This window comes from Mollisia scopiformis (assembly GCF_001500285.1).
Source record: "Mollisia scopiformis unplaced genomic scaffold LY89scaffold_6, whole genome shotgun sequence".
In the NCBI taxonomy this organism is placed as follows: domain Eukaryota; kingdom Fungi; phylum Ascomycota; class Leotiomycetes; order Helotiales; family Mollisiaceae; genus Mollisia; species Mollisia scopiformis.
In genome coordinates this window covers 864626-882042 of record NW_017263586.1, presented here as the reverse complement: position 1 = coordinate 882042, position 17417 = coordinate 864626, and the positions used below count along the sequence as shown (strand labels likewise).

The 17417-nt window shown below is 46.2% G+C and overlaps 8 protein-coding genes across 8 annotated transcripts; 5 read left to right on the top strand and 3 right to left on the bottom strand.

Moving 5' to 3' along the window:
* Positions 1–70: 70 nt before the first annotated feature.
* Positions 71–839, bottom strand: LY89DRAFT_682265 (uncharacterized protein). Its single transcript, XM_018214473.1, has 2 exons — positions 727–839; positions 71–672 (listed from the first exon to the last, which is right to left on the bottom strand). Exons 1-2 carry the CDS (start codon positions 780–782, stop codon positions 276–278), a joined length of 453 nt encoding a protein of 150 aa, XP_018074896.1. The 5' UTR covers positions 783–839; the 3' UTR covers positions 71–275.
* A 133-nt stretch (positions 840–972) lies between these two features.
* LY89DRAFT_682264 (elongation factor 1-beta) lies at positions 973–2619 on the bottom strand. Its single transcript, XM_018214472.1, has 7 exons — positions 2545–2619; positions 2422–2461; positions 1784–2166; positions 1611–1728; positions 1284–1338; positions 1198–1233; positions 973–1150 (listed from the first exon to the last, which is right to left on the bottom strand). The coding sequence occupies exons 1-7, from the start codon at positions 2582–2584 to the stop codon at positions 1130–1132; spliced, it is 693 nt and encodes a 230-aa protein (XP_018074895.1). The 5' UTR covers positions 2585–2619; the 3' UTR covers positions 973–1129.
* A 359-nt stretch (positions 2620–2978) lies between these two features.
* On the top strand, positions 2979–6196 carry LY89DRAFT_610751 (P-loop containing nucleoside triphosphate hydrolase protein). The gene is made up of 5 exons (XM_018210559.1): positions 2979–3654; positions 3899–4392; positions 4454–4935; positions 4984–5309; positions 5360–6196. Exons 1-5 carry the CDS (start codon positions 3126–3128, stop codon positions 5710–5712), a joined length of 2184 nt encoding a protein of 727 aa, XP_018074894.1. The 5' UTR covers positions 2979–3125; the 3' UTR covers positions 5713–6196.
* A 103-nt stretch (positions 6197–6299) lies between these two features.
* Positions 6300–8323, top strand: LY89DRAFT_640172 (cobW-domain-containing protein). The gene is made up of 7 exons (XM_018211654.1): positions 6300–6476; positions 6524–6811; positions 6856–7305; positions 7355–7595; positions 7646–7811; positions 7864–8103; positions 8157–8323. Exons 1-7 carry the CDS (start codon positions 6328–6330, stop codon positions 8252–8254), a joined length of 1632 nt encoding a protein of 543 aa, XP_018074893.1. The 5' UTR covers positions 6300–6327; the 3' UTR covers positions 8255–8323.
* Positions 8324–8796: 473 nt separating this feature from the next.
* LY89DRAFT_682261 (ADP-ribosylation factor 1) lies at positions 8797–10027 on the bottom strand. Its single transcript, XM_018214471.1, has 4 exons — positions 9502–10027; positions 9191–9435; positions 9076–9141; positions 8797–9023 (listed from the first exon to the last, which is right to left on the bottom strand). Exons 1-4 carry the CDS (start codon positions 9647–9649, stop codon positions 8931–8933), a joined length of 552 nt encoding a protein of 183 aa, XP_018074892.1. The 5' UTR covers positions 9650–10027; the 3' UTR covers positions 8797–8930.
* Positions 10028–10143: 116 nt separating this feature from the next.
* LY89DRAFT_682259 (uncharacterized protein) lies at positions 10144–11464 on the top strand. The gene is made up of 4 exons (XM_018214470.1): positions 10144–10544; positions 10597–10804; positions 10858–11045; positions 11106–11464. The coding sequence occupies exons 1-4, from the start codon at positions 10347–10349 to the stop codon at positions 11121–11123; spliced, it is 612 nt and encodes a 203-aa protein (XP_018074891.1). The 5' UTR covers positions 10144–10346; the 3' UTR covers positions 11124–11464.
* A 1328-nt stretch (positions 11465–12792) lies between these two features.
* On the top strand, positions 12793–15330 carry LY89DRAFT_578390 (MFS general substrate transporter; the record flags this gene model as incomplete). Its single annotated transcript, XM_018208940.1, has 8 exons — positions 12793–13169; positions 13347–13348; positions 13409–13479; positions 13640–13796; positions 13955–14154; positions 14205–14567; positions 14618–14903; positions 14954–15330. The coding sequence occupies 8 exons, from the start codon at positions 12793–12795 to the stop codon at positions 15328–15330; spliced, it is 1833 nt and encodes a 610-aa protein (XP_018074890.1).
* Positions 15331–16291: 961 nt separating this feature from the next.
* On the top strand, positions 16292–17192 carry LY89DRAFT_578713 (glutathione S-transferase; the record flags this gene model as incomplete). Its single annotated transcript, XM_018208961.1, has 2 exons — positions 16292–16690; positions 16752–17192. The coding sequence occupies 2 exons, from the start codon at positions 16292–16294 to the stop codon at positions 17190–17192; spliced, it is 840 nt and encodes a 279-aa protein (XP_018074889.1).
* Positions 17193–17417: the final 225 nt, after the last annotated feature.

Below are 17417 nucleotides of genomic sequence, written 5' to 3'. Positions count from 1 at the left end.
TTGACGAGCCACCCTGAGGTACTGTACAACACTGAGATATAAGTTTCATGCCACCACTAATTAAAAATCAAGGGATTGCAGGGGCTCGAAATATCATACTTTGACAAAACTTATGATACACTCATGAATTTCTTGATTTGAGCGTAAAGTAGTGCTATGTCGCAGCTTCTCTTGCATCACTAATTGCAAGAGTCTATACGGCAAATATCTACCAGTGAGAAGTCCACTGAGAATACCACCCTGCGCCATTTTTACATATGCCTTGTGATTCGACTTCAGCTCTTCTTTGCTTCATCAATTCCTCCGCCTTCTCGTACCCACTCTGCAAACTCCTTCCTCTGCTTCCGGATATCCACGAAACCCGGTCTGCTTTCCAACACTCTGAATGGATTGCCAACATAGTCCTTATCCACTTGCCCATCGATGTTTGTGAATCCTGCTTCTCCTTCACGCTCAATTTGGCCTGCCCAAACCCGCCATTGTATTGGTCGCAATTCAGGAGTGCCTAGGACCAGACCCAGGCAAACTGTGAATACCGCCACAAGTGTTTCGATCGATATATCGATAGGTAGTGAGGAAGAAGTGGACGTGATCGCGGTATGAGCTGCTGTTGATGATAGAGAAGCTGTACTGGTGGAATGGAGAGCAGAGTGTTCGTAGGCCGAGTAACATCTGCGTGGACTGTTAATGACGGGGCTTCCAGACGTCGTCGCATAAAATACTCACGCATGCGCCAGGAACAGCAGGCCTAGGCCGGTGACAGACTTTGATATCCAGGTCATACTGTGATGTCTTTGTGTTGGGCTTGCAAGTGGGACAAGCTGCAAGTTGGCGTTGATTACTTGGTGAGCCGCAAAACTTAGCGCCTTCGGTGGAGGCTCTGCTAACAATGTGGGGGCTGCAGCGTGGTTTTTTCCGAGCATACAAAAAGGGTTTCACAGTCACGAACAACATTGAGGTATGAAAATTAAATGGAGGTCATCATGGTTTTGGCATTTTATTTCTATGCTATCCATGACATCGTCATGTCATTCATTAACCGGGAAGCCATAAAAACAGCAGTAGCATGATCTGGAATCAAGAACGCTGATAATTGTAGAGAAGAAGTCGTCTAAAGCGAGGGAGTGCTCTATAGCTTTTGCATAGCTACCTGGAGGATGTCAGTAGATATCTACCTATATAGCACGTAGTACTTACAACATCAGTTGACTGAACGTAGTCCTCGAATTCGGCCTGAGACTTGTTAGTGCGAGACTACATGGACAGGAGTGTACTTTGCTTACAATCTCCTCTTGCAAATCATCCAATCCGACCTTGTCATCTTCAATGATCAGGTTGCTAAATAAGGCTATTAGTCTGCGTTCAAAAATCTATCAAAGCCAATGGAGATGTTGAAGAAACTCTGAGGTATCATTGGATCCTGAGGCTACCGGTCAAGATTAAAGCGACGAATATGGCAAATGTGAGGTCATGATGTCTAAAGAGAAGATCTCGAGAACGCTAACAATGCTAAACAATCGGGGAGGATTATAATAATCGAAGGGACACCAAGGAAGTCCAGGTGGAAGGGGATTTGGAGGTTGATAGAGAACACCGCAAGGAATACTTACATCTGGAGCTTCTTGATACCGAAACCGACAGCGACAAGCTGGGATTTACCCCAGACGAGACCATCTTTCTCGATGCCACGAACGGAAGCCTCAAGAGCCTTCATATCCGTCTCATCATCTACAGTGCCAGTTAGTAAGGGTAAGCTTCACAAGAACCGTACATGAACACATACCCCAAGGCTTAACATCCATAGTGACAACAGACTTGGCAGCAGGCTTGGTCTTGCCCTCCTTCTTCTTCTTGTACTCAGCTAGACGCTCGTCTCTGATTCTCGCAGCTTCTGCGTCCTCTTCCTCATCATCACTACCGAAGAGATCGACATCGTCATCCTCCTCCTCAGCTGCTGCAGGAGCCTTTGCTGGGTTCAGGGTGGCGGTGGTGACCTCGGGGCCGTATGTGGAGTAAGCCTTTGAGGCATCACCAGGGAGAGTGGCAAATTCCTCGGTCCAGCTTGTAATGTGCTTGTACCATCTAGCAGCGTACGGGTATTTAGCGGCATCAGGTGCAGACTTCAAGGCCTTGTGGGTAGCAACATCGGCCTGAGATGGGGAGTATCTGTTCTTTTAGGTCAGCCTTGTGATCGCTAATGGCAGCGAAAATAACAGCAGATGGTAGAAATTGTATTCAGAAGTGCACTTGTATGCTTGGTGATCGCCATAACACGGTTCTTGAGGCCGCTCAGTAACACGGACCAATGTTGTTCATCATGAAATTTGTTATTAGGGAGGAATTCGAGTTTGCAGAAACTGGCACAGTATGCCACACTTTCTGCAAACGCGGGAAAACTGTAGACTGAAGATAAAAACGTACCCGACGATGTATGACCGAGTCTCCAACCAGCTGTTAAGCACTGAGTGAGTCACGTCAATTTTGAATGGCCTCGAAATTTGCGATCGAGGACTTTGAATGCCTGATCAGAGCAAGGAAACTTACTAGTGAGACCAGCATCTGTGACAAGATCGGCGAATCCCATTGTGTCGAGTTCTGATGTTGACAAAGGGAGAAAGGGTTTGGAAGGAATTGAAGAATGTTTTTGTGGTGGTGGGGTTTTGATGTTGTGGTCAGAATTTAAAACTGAACTTTGGGTTGTGCTCGGTCGATTGGCTAGGTCTACGCCCAATCTAGTCTATTTCCGGCTAGATCCAGACCAGCAAGGCTATCAAATAGAAGCAGCCTGATGCTTCCAGATCAACAGACAAAAACTTTTTGTCACGCCACGGTACATATTCCCACTTGAGTATCTGAAGATGTTTACTTTCCTTCTGTCCTGTCGATACCAATGTTTCTGACTATACTGAACATTTTTCACCATGTTTGTCCGACAACTACGAATTCCTGCCCGGCGCATCGCAAGTGCGACAGAACGATCTCTTCGAGTACCAGAGATACCTCTCAGTAGTGTAGCTCTTCGGAGCAATACCCTCGTACCACAACACTACGTCGTCCCTCTCACGGCATTTCGCGCATATGCCAATGGACGTGGACGTCCACACCCTCCAGGTGGCACACATCGTATGGACTTAGGGGGGGGTGGGGAAGAGAAATCAGCATTGGAGCAATATGGAGTCGATTTGACTGCTCGAGCCAAAGACGGGAAGCTAGATCCTGTCATAGGAAGAGACGCAGAGATCTATCGAACGATCCAAGTACTATCTCGACGTACGAAGAACAACCCAGTACTCATCGGAAGTGCAGGAACTGGCAAGACGGCTATATTGGAAGGATTGGCTCAAAGAATAATCAGAGGCGATGTTCCTGAGAGTATCAAGGACAAGAAGGTTATATCATTGGATCTTGGCCAGCTCATCGCAGGAGCGAAGTTTCGTGGCGACTTTGAAGAGAGACTGAAGGCTGTCTTGAAAGAAGTCCAAGAAGCTCATGGTGGCATTATTCTTTTCGTGGATGAACTCCACACTTTGCTTGGCCTAGGCAAAGCAGAGGGATCCATAGATGCAAGTAACCTTCTCAAGCCAGCACTCTCAAGAGGCGAATTGCAATGCTGTGGAGCTACAACTCTCAATGAGTATCGATTAATTGAAAAGGGTAAGCTGAAATATCTAGTTCCTCGTTGCGAATTGCTCTTGGTATTGTGTGAAGTGTTGTACTTTTCTGTGTTAAAATCTTGTTGCTGTACAACGTTGTTGTCAATGTGTTCAATGTACAGCGATGGTTTGTTAATGCATAGGATACTATTTAAATTTGCATCTGCACTTTGATTTTATAATTTCCGATCTTTGATCTCTGTTTTATACCAGTTGAAGTTCATATACTAACAGTCCATTCCTAGATGTTGCCCTTGCAAGACGTTTTCAGCCTATTCAAGTCAATGAACCCTCCATTCAAGACACTATCAGTATACTTCGAGGCATCAAAGAGAAGTACGAAGTTCACCACGGTGTGCGCATCACAGATGGCGCACTTGTCGCGGCAGCCACATACAGCAATCGATACATTACAGACAGATTCCTACCCGATAAAGCTATAGATCTTATGGACGAAGCAGCCAGCGGCTTGCGATTACAACAAGAAAGCAAGCCAGAAGATATCATGCGCCTGGATCAGAGGATCATGACGATTCAAATCGAGTTGGAAAGCTTACGCAAAGAAACCGATGTTGCTAGCAGAGAGCGAAGAGAGAAGCTGGAATCTGATCTTAAGGAATGCCAAGCTGAGGCAGCCACGCTCACGGAGAAGTGGGAAAAGGAGAGAGCAGAAATTGATGCCATCAAGAAGACCAAGGAAGACTTGGAAAAAGCTAGGATAGAACTCGATCAAGCACAGGTAAGCCAATGCTACCCCACGACAAGACATACTTGACTAGAATCTCCACTGACTTCAATAGCGAGAGAACAACTTTGCGCGTGCTGGAGAGTTGCGGTATGCGGTCATCCCCGCCATGGAGGCGAAGTTACCCAAAGATGGCGAGCCAACCGGAGCCTCGGGAGAAGGCACTTTGATCCACGATGCTGTTACTGCTGATGACATCGCTGCTGTGGTTTCACGAGTCACTGGCATTCCAGTCACCAAGTTGACATCTGGACATGCCGAGAAATTGATCCACATGGAAGACACTTTACGGGAGTCCGTCTGTGGCCAGGATGAAGCTCTACATGCTGTTGCAAACGCAGTGAGGATGCAAAGAGCTGGCCTCAATGGAGAGAAACGACCATTGGCCTCCTTCTTCTTCCTCGGCCCTACAGGTGTTGGAAAGACAGAACTTTGTAAAAAGATGGCAAACTTCTTGTTCTCCACAGAATCAGCCGTTGTTCGTTTTGACATGAGCGAATTCCAAGAAAAGCATACCATTTCTCGTCTAATTGGAAGGTAAGTGCATAGAGGAGCACAATGGTAAACCATGCTAACATGCTGTAGCCCTGCTGGTTATGTCGGATACGATGATGCCGGTCAACTTACAGAAGCAGTCCGACGAAAGCCCTATGCTGTACTTCTTTTCGACGAATTCGAGAAAGCCCACAGAGACATTTCCGCACTTCTGCTACAAGTTCTGGACGAAGGATTCTTGACTGACAGCCAAGGCCACAAGATTGATTTCCGCAATACCCTCATCGTCTTTACCTCGAACCTTGGAGCAGATATACTTGTTGGCAACGACCCAATTCACCCTTATCACGAAGAACCAAATGGCGACATCGCTCCTAATGTTAAGAACGCTGTTATGGACGTCGTACAACACAACTGTAAGTTCCAATTTGAGTCTTATAACATCGCAATGCTAATTTTGCTGTAGATGCACCTGAATTCCTGAACAGAATCGACGAGTTCATCATCTTCAAACGCCTTTCCACGGACGCTCTCCGTGACATCGTAGACATTCGTCTCAAGGAACTTCAAACACGTCTCCACGACCGTCGTATCACTCTCTCCGTTGATGAAACTGTTCGTGTCTGGCTTGCTGAGCGAGGCTATGATCCAAAATTCGGAGCCAGACCTCTCAATAGGCTCATTTCCAAGGAAATTGGCAATGGACTGGCGGATAAGATCATTCGAGGAGAGCTGAAGACTGGTGAGACAGCAGTGGTCAAGATCAATAAGAGTGGAGATGGTTTGGATGTCGGTACTACCGAGTCCTTTGAGAACTAAATATATATATATATATTACTATAAAGAAAGTGTGTTTAGCGGCATTGGGTGGCGAATCTCTACTCTATGGGGGTTGTGGAGTTGGAGTCAGAAGAACTACGGTGTATAATACATGTTCTCCTATCTCTGGATATATATCGACGGATTTCCTTCACTTGGACCTTCTGAAAGATGAAAGATGTGATATTCTTCATGCACCGAGTAACAACATTCGACAAATATAATGCTCTCATGCCACCCTTATTCCCAGAAGCCCTCCATCCTCTATGATCCACACGTACAAGACAACGCCAACCACTAAAGTAGACTTTCGAACGAACTTTACTTTTGGCGGCCTTCTCATAAACAGTATTTCCAACATCTAGAGCTTGATTGGTCATAAACCTGAACTTTATATGAGAAACACCTTGATGGTTGATGTTCCCTGAGTTTTCCTACCCTGATGGCACTGTACCTCGCTTCGAACACTGTTTCGTACACTCAGTTCAGAAAATTGAAAATTACTTTCGAATTTGTCCTGCTCAAAAATTCTATTTCGTGTCCAGAAAAGATTCAGAAGTCAGAATGGCACCAATCTCAACCAACGAGTTAACTCCATCCTCCTTAGACAGCCACATGGCAGTCCAAGAGCCCAAGATCCGCCAACTACCAGTGACGCTCTTGTCAGGTTTCTTAGGAAGCGGGAAAACCACTTTACTAGAACATATCCTCAAATCCCCCTCTCACGGTCTCCGAATCGCCGTCATCGTCAATGACATGTCCTCGTCCGACCCCAATTCCATCCATCCAAAGCAATGGCTGACCTCCTTAGACTAAACATCGACGCTTCCCTCATTCAACAACACACCGTTTCCCAAAGCAAAGAAAAACTCATCCAGCTGCAAAATGGCTGTATCTGCTGCACACTTCGTGGCGACTTGCTGGAAGAACTCGTGAAGCTGGCGAGAACGGATGCAGTACAATATGTAGTCATTGAGAGTACAGGTATCAGTGAGCCGATGCAGGTAGCTGAGACATTTACGACTGAGTTTTCGAGGATGATGATTGAGCAAGAGGGGAACCTTGATGATGGAGAGGAAAGTGCGGTCTTAAAAGAGATGTAGGTGATTGCCTGGACTTTGAGCCAAGCTGACGATCCTGTAGAGCGAATCTTGGGGGCCTTAATAAACTTGCACGACTCGATACTACGGTCTCGGTTGTGGATGCCTTTAACTTGTTCCATAACTTTTCTACGGCAGACTTCTTGTCTGACAGGTATGGGAAGGACAACTTTATTCCGGAGGATGAACGGACTATCACAGATCTCATGGTCGATCAACTTGAGTTCGCCGATGTGATTATTGTGAACAAGCTAGACATGGTGGATTCCTCAACCAAAGCAAGAATACTTGCTCTGGTAAAGAGACTCAACCCTGTTGCCAAAGTACTCGAAGCGAGATACAGTGCAATAGACGTGATGGAGATCATCAATACCAACATGTTCTCGTTTGAGAAAGCTGCTACTGGCGCTGGCTGGCTGAGAAGTTTGCACGAGCTGACACAAATGGAAATTGGCGGGAAGTCGAAAATGGTCCCTAAGCCTGAAACGGAAGAGTGAGTATGGGTTTCTGAATCGAAGAAATCATATTCTCACGAGACATAGGTACGGCATCTCAAGCTTCGTATACCGTGCAAGGAAGCCATTCCACCCCAATCGACTATGGGATCTCATATACGATAAGTTCATCGTTATGCAGAACGTCGATCAAGTGGTGGAAGAAGATGAGGTCGGAGAAGACGACGATGAAGACATGGACCAAAACGCCGAGGAAGGGGAAGACAGTGACACAGAAATGGGAGAAGATGTCGAAGATAAAGAATATCCCAAGGAGATCGACCCCAAGGTAAGTAGTTTTTCTGGCCCATCTCTCACATACAGGATTTGACAACGCAGATGATCCTCCAAAATAAAGCTGCACATCCGGCATTCTCAGGTCTCCTCCGCTCTAAAGGCTTCTTTTGGCTGGCCACTCGACCCAGTCAACACGGAGAATGGAGCCAAGCAGGCGGCATGCTCACACTCCAAGGAGGCGGTCCTTGGTTCTGTGTCGTCCCACGTGGTAAAATCTTCAAGCAAACACAAAAGTTCGCGTCGAACTAACTGTGAAGCAGAGGCCTGGCCTGAGGACATGGATATTGTAGCAGCTATCGAAGCGGATTTCTCGGGCTCATGGGGCGACAGACGTCAAGAACTTGTTTTCATCGGCGAGAAAGTAGAGCAGCATGCCGTTTTCGCTGTTCTCGATGAGTGCTTGTTGACTGATAGTGAGATGAGGAGGTGGGAGAGAGTAATGAAGAATAAGAAGTATACTGTTGAGGAAATCGAGGATAAACTTGCTACAATGTTCAAAGGTACGTCGAGCAAGAGGATCACATGAATACAACAGATGCTGACTGAATCGTAGATGGATTCGAAGATTGGGGGACTACTGTTGCAGAAGATGGCGTTGGTCATGAGGCTCATGATCATAGTCATAGCCACGGTAGGAATTCGACTACCTAGAGTCTTGAGTGTCCCAGATAAAGACCGAAGCTGCACTAGCAAAAAGATAGAAACAGAAGAGCTGAGCTCAATGTGCCGTGCCATATTGACAGGTTGAAGAAACAACATTTGCTAGCGAGTCCTTGCGAAACTTTATGTGCTTCGTCTGTAAACATGATTGGTTTAGTTCTATTATGACGTGCTAGACTCCTTGACTCTCAGACTTGGTTTGAGGCTGCAGATAATACAAACCTGAGACTTGAAATCTGGTCAGTTTTTTGTTCTTAGCGTCAGACTTGCACACTCAAAGCAGGAGGAAGATTATTTTTCTAATGTGAGATCAATTCCGGACTAGACTACCATGATCCTCCATCTACCGACTGCTTTTATACCATGCTGAAACACAAGATGGCAAAGCCAGATGTAGGAAAGTCGAAAGGCCGAAAACGCGCGGAAAGAGAAAGCCTTGCGATGTTCTCAAAAGCTAAATGCAATGCAGCAGCCCAGGAAAACGCAGAAGCTTGATTCATCGTACAATAACCACCCTTGCGCCTCTCATGGAAGTAGAACCGAAGAGACTGAGATGATTCATAGGACGGGGCACCAATGGTCGATATGGAGACGTTATGATATGGACGTTCGATTGTTTTGGAAGCTTGAAAGACAATCGGATTGCAGGGAAAAAGGGACGCCAGATTTACTGATGACCAGCCTTTCGGAGGGTTTGTGCGAGCCACTCCAAACCCTCATAAAGACCATCTCCAGAGGTAGCACAGGTGGATTGGATGTACTATAAAGAATGAGTATAATGTATCAGAACGTTTTTTGTTGAGGAATCTTACCCAGGCACGTTGTCTCAAGCTGTGAAGACCCAACTTGTCTGTGATCTCAGCAGCGTTCATGGCATTCTGCAGATTGATTAGCAAATTCTTGCATATTGCAGACAGTCGAACGTACTGGCAAATCTTGCTTGTTGGCGAAGACCAAAAGAATGGCATCCCTAAGCTCATCCTCGTTCAACATACGTTGCAACTCCTCTCGAGCCTCAACAACACGATCACGATCATTGCTGTCAACGACGAAGATGATGCCTTGGGTGTTTTGGAAGTAATGTCTCCACAGGGGTCGGATCTTGTCCTGTCCACCAACATCCCATACGGTGAATTGAATGTTCTTGTACTCGACGGTCTCAACGTTGAATCCTGGAAAGCCAAATCAGTGCCAACTCAACAAGTGATGCCGATGATCGGAGAATGAAGGGTCTATACCGATTGTAGGGATGGTTGTGACAATTTCACCGAGCTTGAGCTTGTAGAGAATTGTGGTCTTTCCAGCAGCATCCAAACCAACCATCAGAATTCTCATCTCCTTCTTTCCCCAGAGCTTATCAAAGAGCTTTGAGAATGTGAGACCCATGATTGCGGGATGAGGTTGTGTTGTGTGGGTGAGATCGGATATTGATCGTGACTAAAGTCGATTCTATGGGAGACAGGAGGTTAGCATTGCGCGATAGAAGGTGAACTCCCAAGTCTATATGCAGACAGAAGCAAAGGACAGATGCTCTGTTCAGGATGCATTGCAGTCATTCTGGACCCAAATAGGCTGCCATGATTGAAAGAAGCACTATCGTATCCAGGATCCTGCGAGCGCACGCGCTGCGCATTTGATATCCGCCACCATCTGTCAAGTGCCGCATAGCAGTCGGAAAGGGTAGAAGGGACAGCTTACAATTCCGTAAGGTCAACGACGACCAGGTGGAGATAGATGTGAAGTTATTAGCGAGGTGTTGATATGTCGTGTAGGATGAGGTGGTTATTAAGGACAAAGTGCGGCCAAACTGGCGGAAGCCGCATTTTGGCGCTAATTTAGCGACCCAGGTGAACTCAAGGTGTCCCTTTGAAATTCCATGGCCGGTGAATTCGTTCATTGACGACGCGACATACATGCCATTCACCTGAATATCTTCAAGTCGGTTGGGTTGCTCGTTCTTTCACCGGTGACACTTTGTCCTTTCAACAGTCTGCCAGTTTTTTCGAATAAGCAAGCAAACAAACGCGCTGGCTCGACCCCTGGCCTTCATCAACTTGCTTAAGGGTTGACCAGCGACAACACAATGAAGGTCTCAACTTCTTCTCTCCTGCTGGCGGCCAGCACCCTACTAGGCACAGCGCTCTCACACAATATTCAACTTGCCGCACATGGCCGAGAATGCTTTCACGAAATGCTTCACAAGGATGATAAGATGACGGTTACATTCCAAGTTGGTGACAGAGAATTTGGTAGTGCAGGCAACTTACATGTCGACTTTTGGGTACGGACATGGCAATTCTTATCTGCTTGGGCATCTTCTGACAGCATGGCAGATCCAGAACCCCTCAGGAGGCTACGAGACACACGAAAGATCTGTTTCGAATGGAGATCATTCCTTCACTGCTCAGCACGATGGAAAGTTCGTATACTGCTTCAGCAATGAGCACTGGTCAGCATCAAGCAAGGATGTGTCATTCAATGTCCACGGCATTGTCTACGTTCCAGAAGCCGAGGCTCCATCAGATCCTCTAGAGGCAGAAGGTATGTTGCCCAATTGAGCAGCAGTGCTTCGACATGCTAATTCAAAACCACAGTACGCCAATTATCCGAACTTCTTGCCCAAGTCAAGGATGAGCAATCTTATATCGTTGTCCGTGAACGAACCCACCGAAATACTGCTGAAAGCACGAATGCCCGAGTGAAGTGGTGGAGCATTTTCCAGATGGGCGTCCTGGCTGCCGAAGGTGTCTTCCAAGTCTGGTGGTTGAAGCGGTTCTTCGAGGTAGGCAAGAACAGTGCCGAGCGCTTTGGAGTTTTGAGCCGGTAGCTGATTGACTTATAGGTCAAGCGGGTTGTATAGAAGGAAATGCCATACCCTGGCATGTCATAATAATGCGGCGCAAACAGCATAAGGGAGCGACAGATTTGGGAGTTGATATTATGTACCACCAGTTTCGGAAGACATCTGGGATTTGCTTGTACTATACCTACCACAAAAGCAACTTCCGTTTTCCGAAGAGTTCGATCCATCCTTAGGCATTTCTCTGCCCATAGAGCGAGAACTCAAATACTTGCTGTGTCATGGGTGTCCTGTTGAAATACCAATGTTTCTTTCCTCCTTATTTTGCGAAATCCAAATACATATGTATCCTCTCTGTCGAATGTATCCGGCAAACACAGATTGTATTGCAACTATTCCCGGTATTCACAACACTACGTCGAGTGCTAACAACATTTCTCATGTTCTCTGTTTTGCGACATTGGGCTATAATCCTTGAGCTGTAAAGACCAACATATCCATGTGAAAAGAAACGAAACCAGCAAAACGTATCTTGAAGTACAGCACAACTGGAAGTCGAATTCGGGAAATACCATTCGAATTGTCCCAGAGAGCACAAGACCTTTGAGAAAGAAGGTCTTTAAATGCTTGCGATCGTGTTTAATAGTCTGCAGACAACAAGAGACTTTTGTACCAACCAATCTAACATCAATGCGAGAAGTTCGTACTCGGAAGATCCTGAAGGATTTACCCACATCCCGGGGTGCAAAGTATTGAGGGTCCATCATCTCAATAATGTTTGCAGCTCTAGAAGCGGCTCTTGCTATTTATGTCCATGTCACAAAATTCAGATCAAAAGTTCATGACTGCTGTATCATCAACTGACCAAGCACAACTTCAAAAGAGGAGAGAAATCCTTTTATTTGTGCTTGTTGAGCGCAGCCTCTCATTACATTACATATCTTCGAGTCGGTTTCCTCATTTGGACATTTACCCAGAACAGACTTCAGTCTGACCACCAACACTTAAAAGCCAAGCCGCACCTGAGCATCGATGTGAGAGAAAGTTACTGTCGGCGGTGGGGTTCTGCGCTCTCACCACAACCCTCAATCTTATGACATTTTGTGCTACGCCCCAGCGCGAGTGTGTGAAAGAGCAATACATTTCAAAATGTATCTATAATTGAGATGCTATTCGAAGCTTTTGGCAGAATACAGAATCCAATACCGTGGCAATGGGTTTTAATGAACGTTTATCAAAAGACGGGTCAGGGTGCGGCAATGAATACGAATAGGGAAGTCTTGACCCTGTAAATGCAGCCCATGATCCATTCCCTGCTGCTTGCTATCTCCTTACCACCAATCACTCATCACTTCCCATCGCTTACAACAATTCGCAAAAGATGCTGGACAAATTGCAGACCACCGCTCGTAGCAAGTAGGCCGAGATTGCTCTAGAGGACTCGTTTTCGGATTCGAAGCTGGCCTTCATTGGTCCCAGGCTTCTCAGATCCCCCGGATGCGAGCGATCCGTACTGTTCAAAAATACTGCTCGAAATCGCCTTCAAGTCGTCTTCCTTTTCATCCCATTCTCTTCGCGACCGTCTTTTGTCTTCCTTATCATTGTAATGCGATAACTTTCTTTTCCACATTTCCCCACGTTTGAACGGCCAACAGAAACGTGGCTTGGAGAATCCACCCTTGATCGTCCTTGTCCATCCAATCAGATGGAGCAGCCACCCGAGCTTCCGATGGCAAATTCCGCTGCATCAAATACAGAGGCTGAGCGCCCAGTAGAAGAAGAGAAGCGTATTTCAACGTCGAGGCGCCCTTCCTTACCTCACAACGGTTCTTCGCCTATTCCTGAAGTGGCACCTGTGGTGGGAGGCGCTGGTTTCGTGTTAGAGCCGTCGGAGAAAGCTGAACACGCTGCTACGGCTTTCAAACATGCCCAAGATGGCCATGTTGTGCCCGAAAAAGATGGATCCGCGGGAACTTCTGCGACGATAGTACAAGATGGCGAGGCAGAGACTGAAGGAGAGGAGGACGATGAGATAGTCTATCCTGGACAATTACAACTTGCTTTGCTCACTTTAGGCCTCTGTCTTGCTACGTTCACTGTCGGAAAGTATCACGTTTCCTCAATATAAGATATATACTAACAGTATTCTAGCTCTTGGTATGTCAATTGGCTTTCATGTAAAGTTTACCGATTCCACATCATCCCAGAAGTCTGGATGCCGGGTCATTGGGATACATCTTCCCTGTTCAACGTGGCACCAGCATTCGATGTTTATGCTCCCAGGGGTCACAACATCGCGCGTCCATGCTGTTATATAGTAAGCGAAAGTTACTAACATTATCCAGATAATACTATTATTGCAACCGCAATTCCCAAGATTACTTCTGTCTTCGACTCATTGAACGATGTTGGTTGGGTAAGTTATATTTTCTTCGCAAGTTATGTCTGTGCTTTGCGGTTCCGACTTTGTCTCATTCGCCAAACCATCAGAGTCAAAATCAATCTACAAATCCCGACCAGAGACTATCAACTTGTGTTCTTGGTTCGAGGACGGATATTAAGCTGATAAAATATAGTATGGATCTGCCTATTTACTTACCACAACCGCCTTACAACCCTCCTTTGGACGAATTTACACCTATTTCAATGTCAAATATACGTATATAACGGCGCTGGTAATTTTCGAACTTGGCTCGATCTTATGTGCAGCAACCAAGAACTCTGAAATGCTCAGTACGTCAAATTCTGTCCTTCTTTTGTACCATTCTAGGAGCCGAGCTCTTCAAAATCGTCCTCGGGAGTATTTCATCAAAGATAATGCGTCTTAAGTCCTCGGATGAGCTACTTGAATCCTAGGTCGCTGAAAGAAGTGTATACTGATTTATCAATAGTTGTGGGTCGTGCCGTTGCAGGTGCGGGAGCAAGTGCACTATTCTCTGGTGGTATGACAATTGTCGGATTCAGTGTGCCTCTCGCCAAACGACCAATTTTCATCGCAGCTCTATCTTCTATGTTCGGCATTTCATCCGTTGTAGGACCGTTACTTGGTGGAGCCTTGACCGATAACGTATCTTGGAGATGGTGTTTCTGGGTAAGTATTCATTCCTCAACTCGTGACTATACTAGCTGATATCCGTACAGATCAACTTGCCATTTGGTGCCGTTTCCATAGCAGTAGTCTGGTTCTTCTTCAAGCCACCACAACGAAAGTCCAGCGGTCTCACGACGAAGCAAAAGATTTTGGAAATTGATTTGCTTGGTGCAGCGTTCTTGATCTGTGCGATTGTTTGCTTGCTTCTGGCTTTGCAATGGGGCGGTTCGACATATCCTTGGCACGACTCCAAGGTTTGGGGTTGTTTACTTGGCTTTGGACTTCTGATCATCATCTTTATTGGCCAGCAGTTCCGGAGAGGCGACAGAGCTACCATTCCTCCACGAATATTTGGTCAAAGGACTGTGCTCTTTGCCAGTTTGTATTCGTGCTTCCTGTCTATGGGATTATACGTAAGTCTTCTATTTATCAACTTAATGATATTACGACTGACTTCTTCTAGTCTCACATCTACTATCTGCCATTCTATTTCCAAGCCGTCAAGGGTACGAGTGCTGAAGGATCTGGTATTCGAACAATCCCATATCTAGGCTCTGTTATCATTTCATCGATTGTCATTGGAGGCGCCATCACTGCACTCGGGTGGTACAAGCCATTTATGATCGTTGGTAGTGCAATCTTCACGGTCGGAGCTGGCTTGATCTATACTCTCACTGTCAACTCGTCGGTCGGAAGGTGGGTAGGATATCAACTAGTCAGCGGTTTTGGTGCCGGTGGAGGAGTTCAGAGTAAGTCTGTCCCACATCCTTGAAAACCCCGTTCTAATTTCATCCAATAGTTCCATTCATCGCTATCCAAGTAGTCCTGAGTTCGAAAGACATGCCCACCGGCAACGCAATCGCCATCTTCTTTAACTCTCTCGGAGGTGCCATTTCCATATCCGTCGCTCAGAATATCTTCTCCAACGGTCTCAAAACGGAGCTCCCAAAATACGCCCCAGATGTTTCCGCCGGAACAGTCATCAATGCAGGAGCGACTTATCTCCGAAGAGTAGTCAGCGTAGCGGATCTTCCGGGTGTGTTGAAAGCATATATGGCCGCTCTGCAACAGGCATATATTATTGCTATTGCAGTCGGTGGATTGGCGACGATTTTCGCTTGTTTTGTGGAGTGGAAGAATGTTAAAGGGAAGAAGCTTACAGCTGTGGCCGCATAGGTGCGAAGAATCACATAGATTAGAACTTCTTGTAGAATTTCGAGCAAGCAATACAGCTTTGAGTGTACATATCAATAATACTTTTCGGTATAGTACCGTACCTCCATCAAAAAAGCTACCTCCACCAAAAACCCTCCCATGTGGGGATAGCTCCCCTAGAGAACACCACTACTCTACCCGTAAGCATGACGCCCCCTATGGCCACGACCCATTCACACAGCAATAGCTGCCATCAACATCACAAACATTGCCACAAACGCCAGCCTTGCTTCTTCTACTATAGACATAGTATTAAGCAACGGCATCTTTACTCCTTCGAATGTGAAAACCACGCTCCTCATTGATAAGCCGTATACACTTTTATGGGAACACAAACACTGAAACCGAAAGGTTACTGGGAATTCATTTACTTGAGATCAGAGTAGAGGAGACCTTGTGTTCGGTAAGAGATGTATTGATGATGAACCTTCCAAGAAGAATTAATTTCTGTCCCAAAGTCAACTTCTGTCTTTGTCTTGTCATCAAAAAGAAACCTCTTAAAGTTTGATCACAAAAGGTACTTCATAACATCAGCCATAAAAAGTAGGGTCTGCCGATCTCCCGCTTACAGTTTCCGCCCCACTTATTACCTAGATACTCTATTGCCGAGAAAATTGCTGACATCATCGACAAGATACAGTACCACTTTCCATGTTCCGAGGTCATAGCTCCTCAAAGCTCCATATCAAATGATTTCAAAGCATTCGCAGTTACTTTCCACCACCAGCCTCTGCAACGTAAGTGCCGTTTCAATTAGCCTTCCTCTCTTCTCTTCTCTGTCGTCACTCCAAACTATATGCGCCTCATATTCCGCATCACACTCGTGGTGGTCCTCGTTGCATTAATGTTAAACACACCTCTCCGCCGCCTCTACCAAACAACCAAACACCTCCTCCAAACCACAACCACAACCGCACGCACCATGTCCTCCTCCTCCTCCTCCTCCTCCTCCTCCTCCGAGCGCCCCACCGGCCTAATTGGCAAAATCGGCATCGAGCTCCTCACATTCGGCACTCCCAATGGCCACAAAGCCTCCATAATCCTCGAAGAGCTCAAAGCCGCATACGGAAAAGAGTATATCTACCAATCCATCAACATCATGGAGAACATCCAAAAGGAGCCCTGGTTCACGAAATTCTCGCCCAATGGACGGATCCCCGCGATCGTGGATCACGATAGGAACGATTTCTCCGTGTTTGAGGGAGCGGCTATACTGGCTTATTTAACGAGGCATTATGATCCCGAGCACAAGTTTTCGTTTGAGGATCCGGATGATCTGAGTCGGTGCGAGCAATGGGTTGCTTGGCAGCATGGCGGTTTAGTGAGTCTTCATTGTTTGAAAACTTGAATGAAAGAAAGAAGAGGGCTGATTAAATAACTAGGGACCAATGCAAGGCCAAGCAAACCACTTCTACCGTCTAGCTAAAGAACGAATCCCATACCCCACTCAACGCTATGTCGGCGAAACAGAGCGTCTCTACGGAGTCCTCGATACGCAGCTCTCGGACCGCGATTACCTCGTTGGTCCCGGTCGGGGCAAGTACTCCATAGCGGACATGGCGAATTTCAGCTGGGTGAACGTGGGGTATTTTGCCGGGGTTGATTTGAGTCAATTCCCGAGCTTGGAGAAGTGGTGGAAGAGGATCGAGGAGAGGGAACCGGTAAGGAATGCGTTGAAGGTTCCCAGTGAGAGTAAGATTGTGAATAGTGCGTATTTGAGGAGGCTGAAGGAGGAGCCGGAGTTTAAGGAGGGGGAGGAGAAGTTGAAGAAGTTGGGTGATGAGGCGAAGGAGCAGTATAATTATAAGTATACTTCCCCTTAGGGAGCTAGATAGGTAGCATACTGTAGAAATTGTAATATACACCACTTCATCCTTCAAATTTTGATATTCTGGTTGGGACTTATCTTACTCATATTGTCCTACAGAGTCTGGTGCACTATTATCTCAATTTCCACGGTAAGTATGTACGATACATCAAAAAACTGTCTCTTGCAAAGGTTTACAATATGATTTGATTTTATCCTTGTCAACCAATGTCTTATTATC

Excerpts from the sequence above, each read along its gene's own strand:
- LY89DRAFT_682265 (XM_018214473.1), bottom strand. The coding sequence starts at position 782 with ATGACCTGGATATCAAAGTCTGTCACCGGCCTAGGCCTGCTGTTCCTG. Across the intron at positions 673-726 it reads CTGCTGTTCCTGGCGCATGC|ATGTTACTCGGCCTACGAAC; the intron begins GTGAGTATTTTA and ends CAGTCCACGCAG.
- LY89DRAFT_682264 (XM_018214472.1), bottom strand. The coding sequence starts at position 2,584 with ATGGGATTCGCCGATCTTGTCACAGATGCTGGTCTCACTA. Across the intron at positions 1,729-1,783 it reads TATGGATGTTAAGCCTTGGG|ATGATGAGACGGATATGAAG; the intron begins GTATGTGTTCAT and ends CTGGCACTGTAG. Across the intron at positions 1,339-1,610 it reads GGTATCAAGAAGCTCCAGAT|CAACCTGATCATTGAAGATG; the intron begins GTAAGTATTCCT and ends AGCCTTATTTAG.
- LY89DRAFT_610751 (XM_018210559.1), top strand. The coding sequence starts at position 3,126 with ATGGACTTAGGGGGGGGTGGGGAAGAGAAATCAGCATTGGAGCAATAT. Across the intron at positions 3,655-3,898 it reads GTATCGATTAATTGAAAAGG|ATGTTGCCCTTGCAAGACGT; the intron begins GTAAGCTGAAAT and ends GTCCATTCCTAG. Across the intron at positions 4,936-4,983 it reads ATTTCTCGTCTAATTGGAAG|CCCTGCTGGTTATGTCGGAT; the intron begins GTAAGTGCATAG and ends AACATGCTGTAG.
- LY89DRAFT_640172 (XM_018211654.1), top strand. The coding sequence starts at position 6,328 with ATGGCAGTCCAAGAGCCCAAGATCCGCCAACTACCAGTGACGCTCTTG. Across the intron at positions 6,812-6,855 it reads AGTGCGGTCTTAAAAGAGAT|AGCGAATCTTGGGGGCCTTA; the intron begins GTAGGTGATTGC and ends ACGATCCTGTAG. Across the intron at positions 8,104-8,156 it reads ACTTGCTACAATGTTCAAAG|ATGGATTCGAAGATTGGGGG; the intron begins GTACGTCGAGCA and ends ACTGAATCGTAG.
- LY89DRAFT_682261 (XM_018214471.1), bottom strand. The coding sequence starts at position 9,649 with ATGGGTCTCACATTCTCAAAGCTCTTTGATAAGCTCTGGGGAAAGAAG. Across the intron at positions 9,436-9,501 it reads CACAACCATCCCTACAATCG|GATTCAACGTTGAGACCGTC; the intron begins GTATAGACCCTT and ends TTGGCTTTCCAG. Across the intron at positions 9,024-9,075 it reads GCTTGAGACAACGTGCCTGG|TACATCCAATCCACCTGTGC; the intron begins GTAAGATTCCTC and ends CATTCTTTATAG.
- LY89DRAFT_682259 (XM_018214470.1), top strand. The coding sequence starts at position 10,347 with ATGAAGGTCTCAACTTCTTCTCTCCTGCTGGCGGCCAGCACCCTACTA. Across the intron at positions 10,545-10,596 it reads ACTTACATGTCGACTTTTGG|ATCCAGAACCCCTCAGGAGG; the intron begins GTACGGACATGG and ends ACAGCATGGCAG. Across the intron at positions 10,805-10,857 it reads AGATCCTCTAGAGGCAGAAG|TACGCCAATTATCCGAACTT; the intron begins GTATGTTGCCCA and ends TCAAAACCACAG.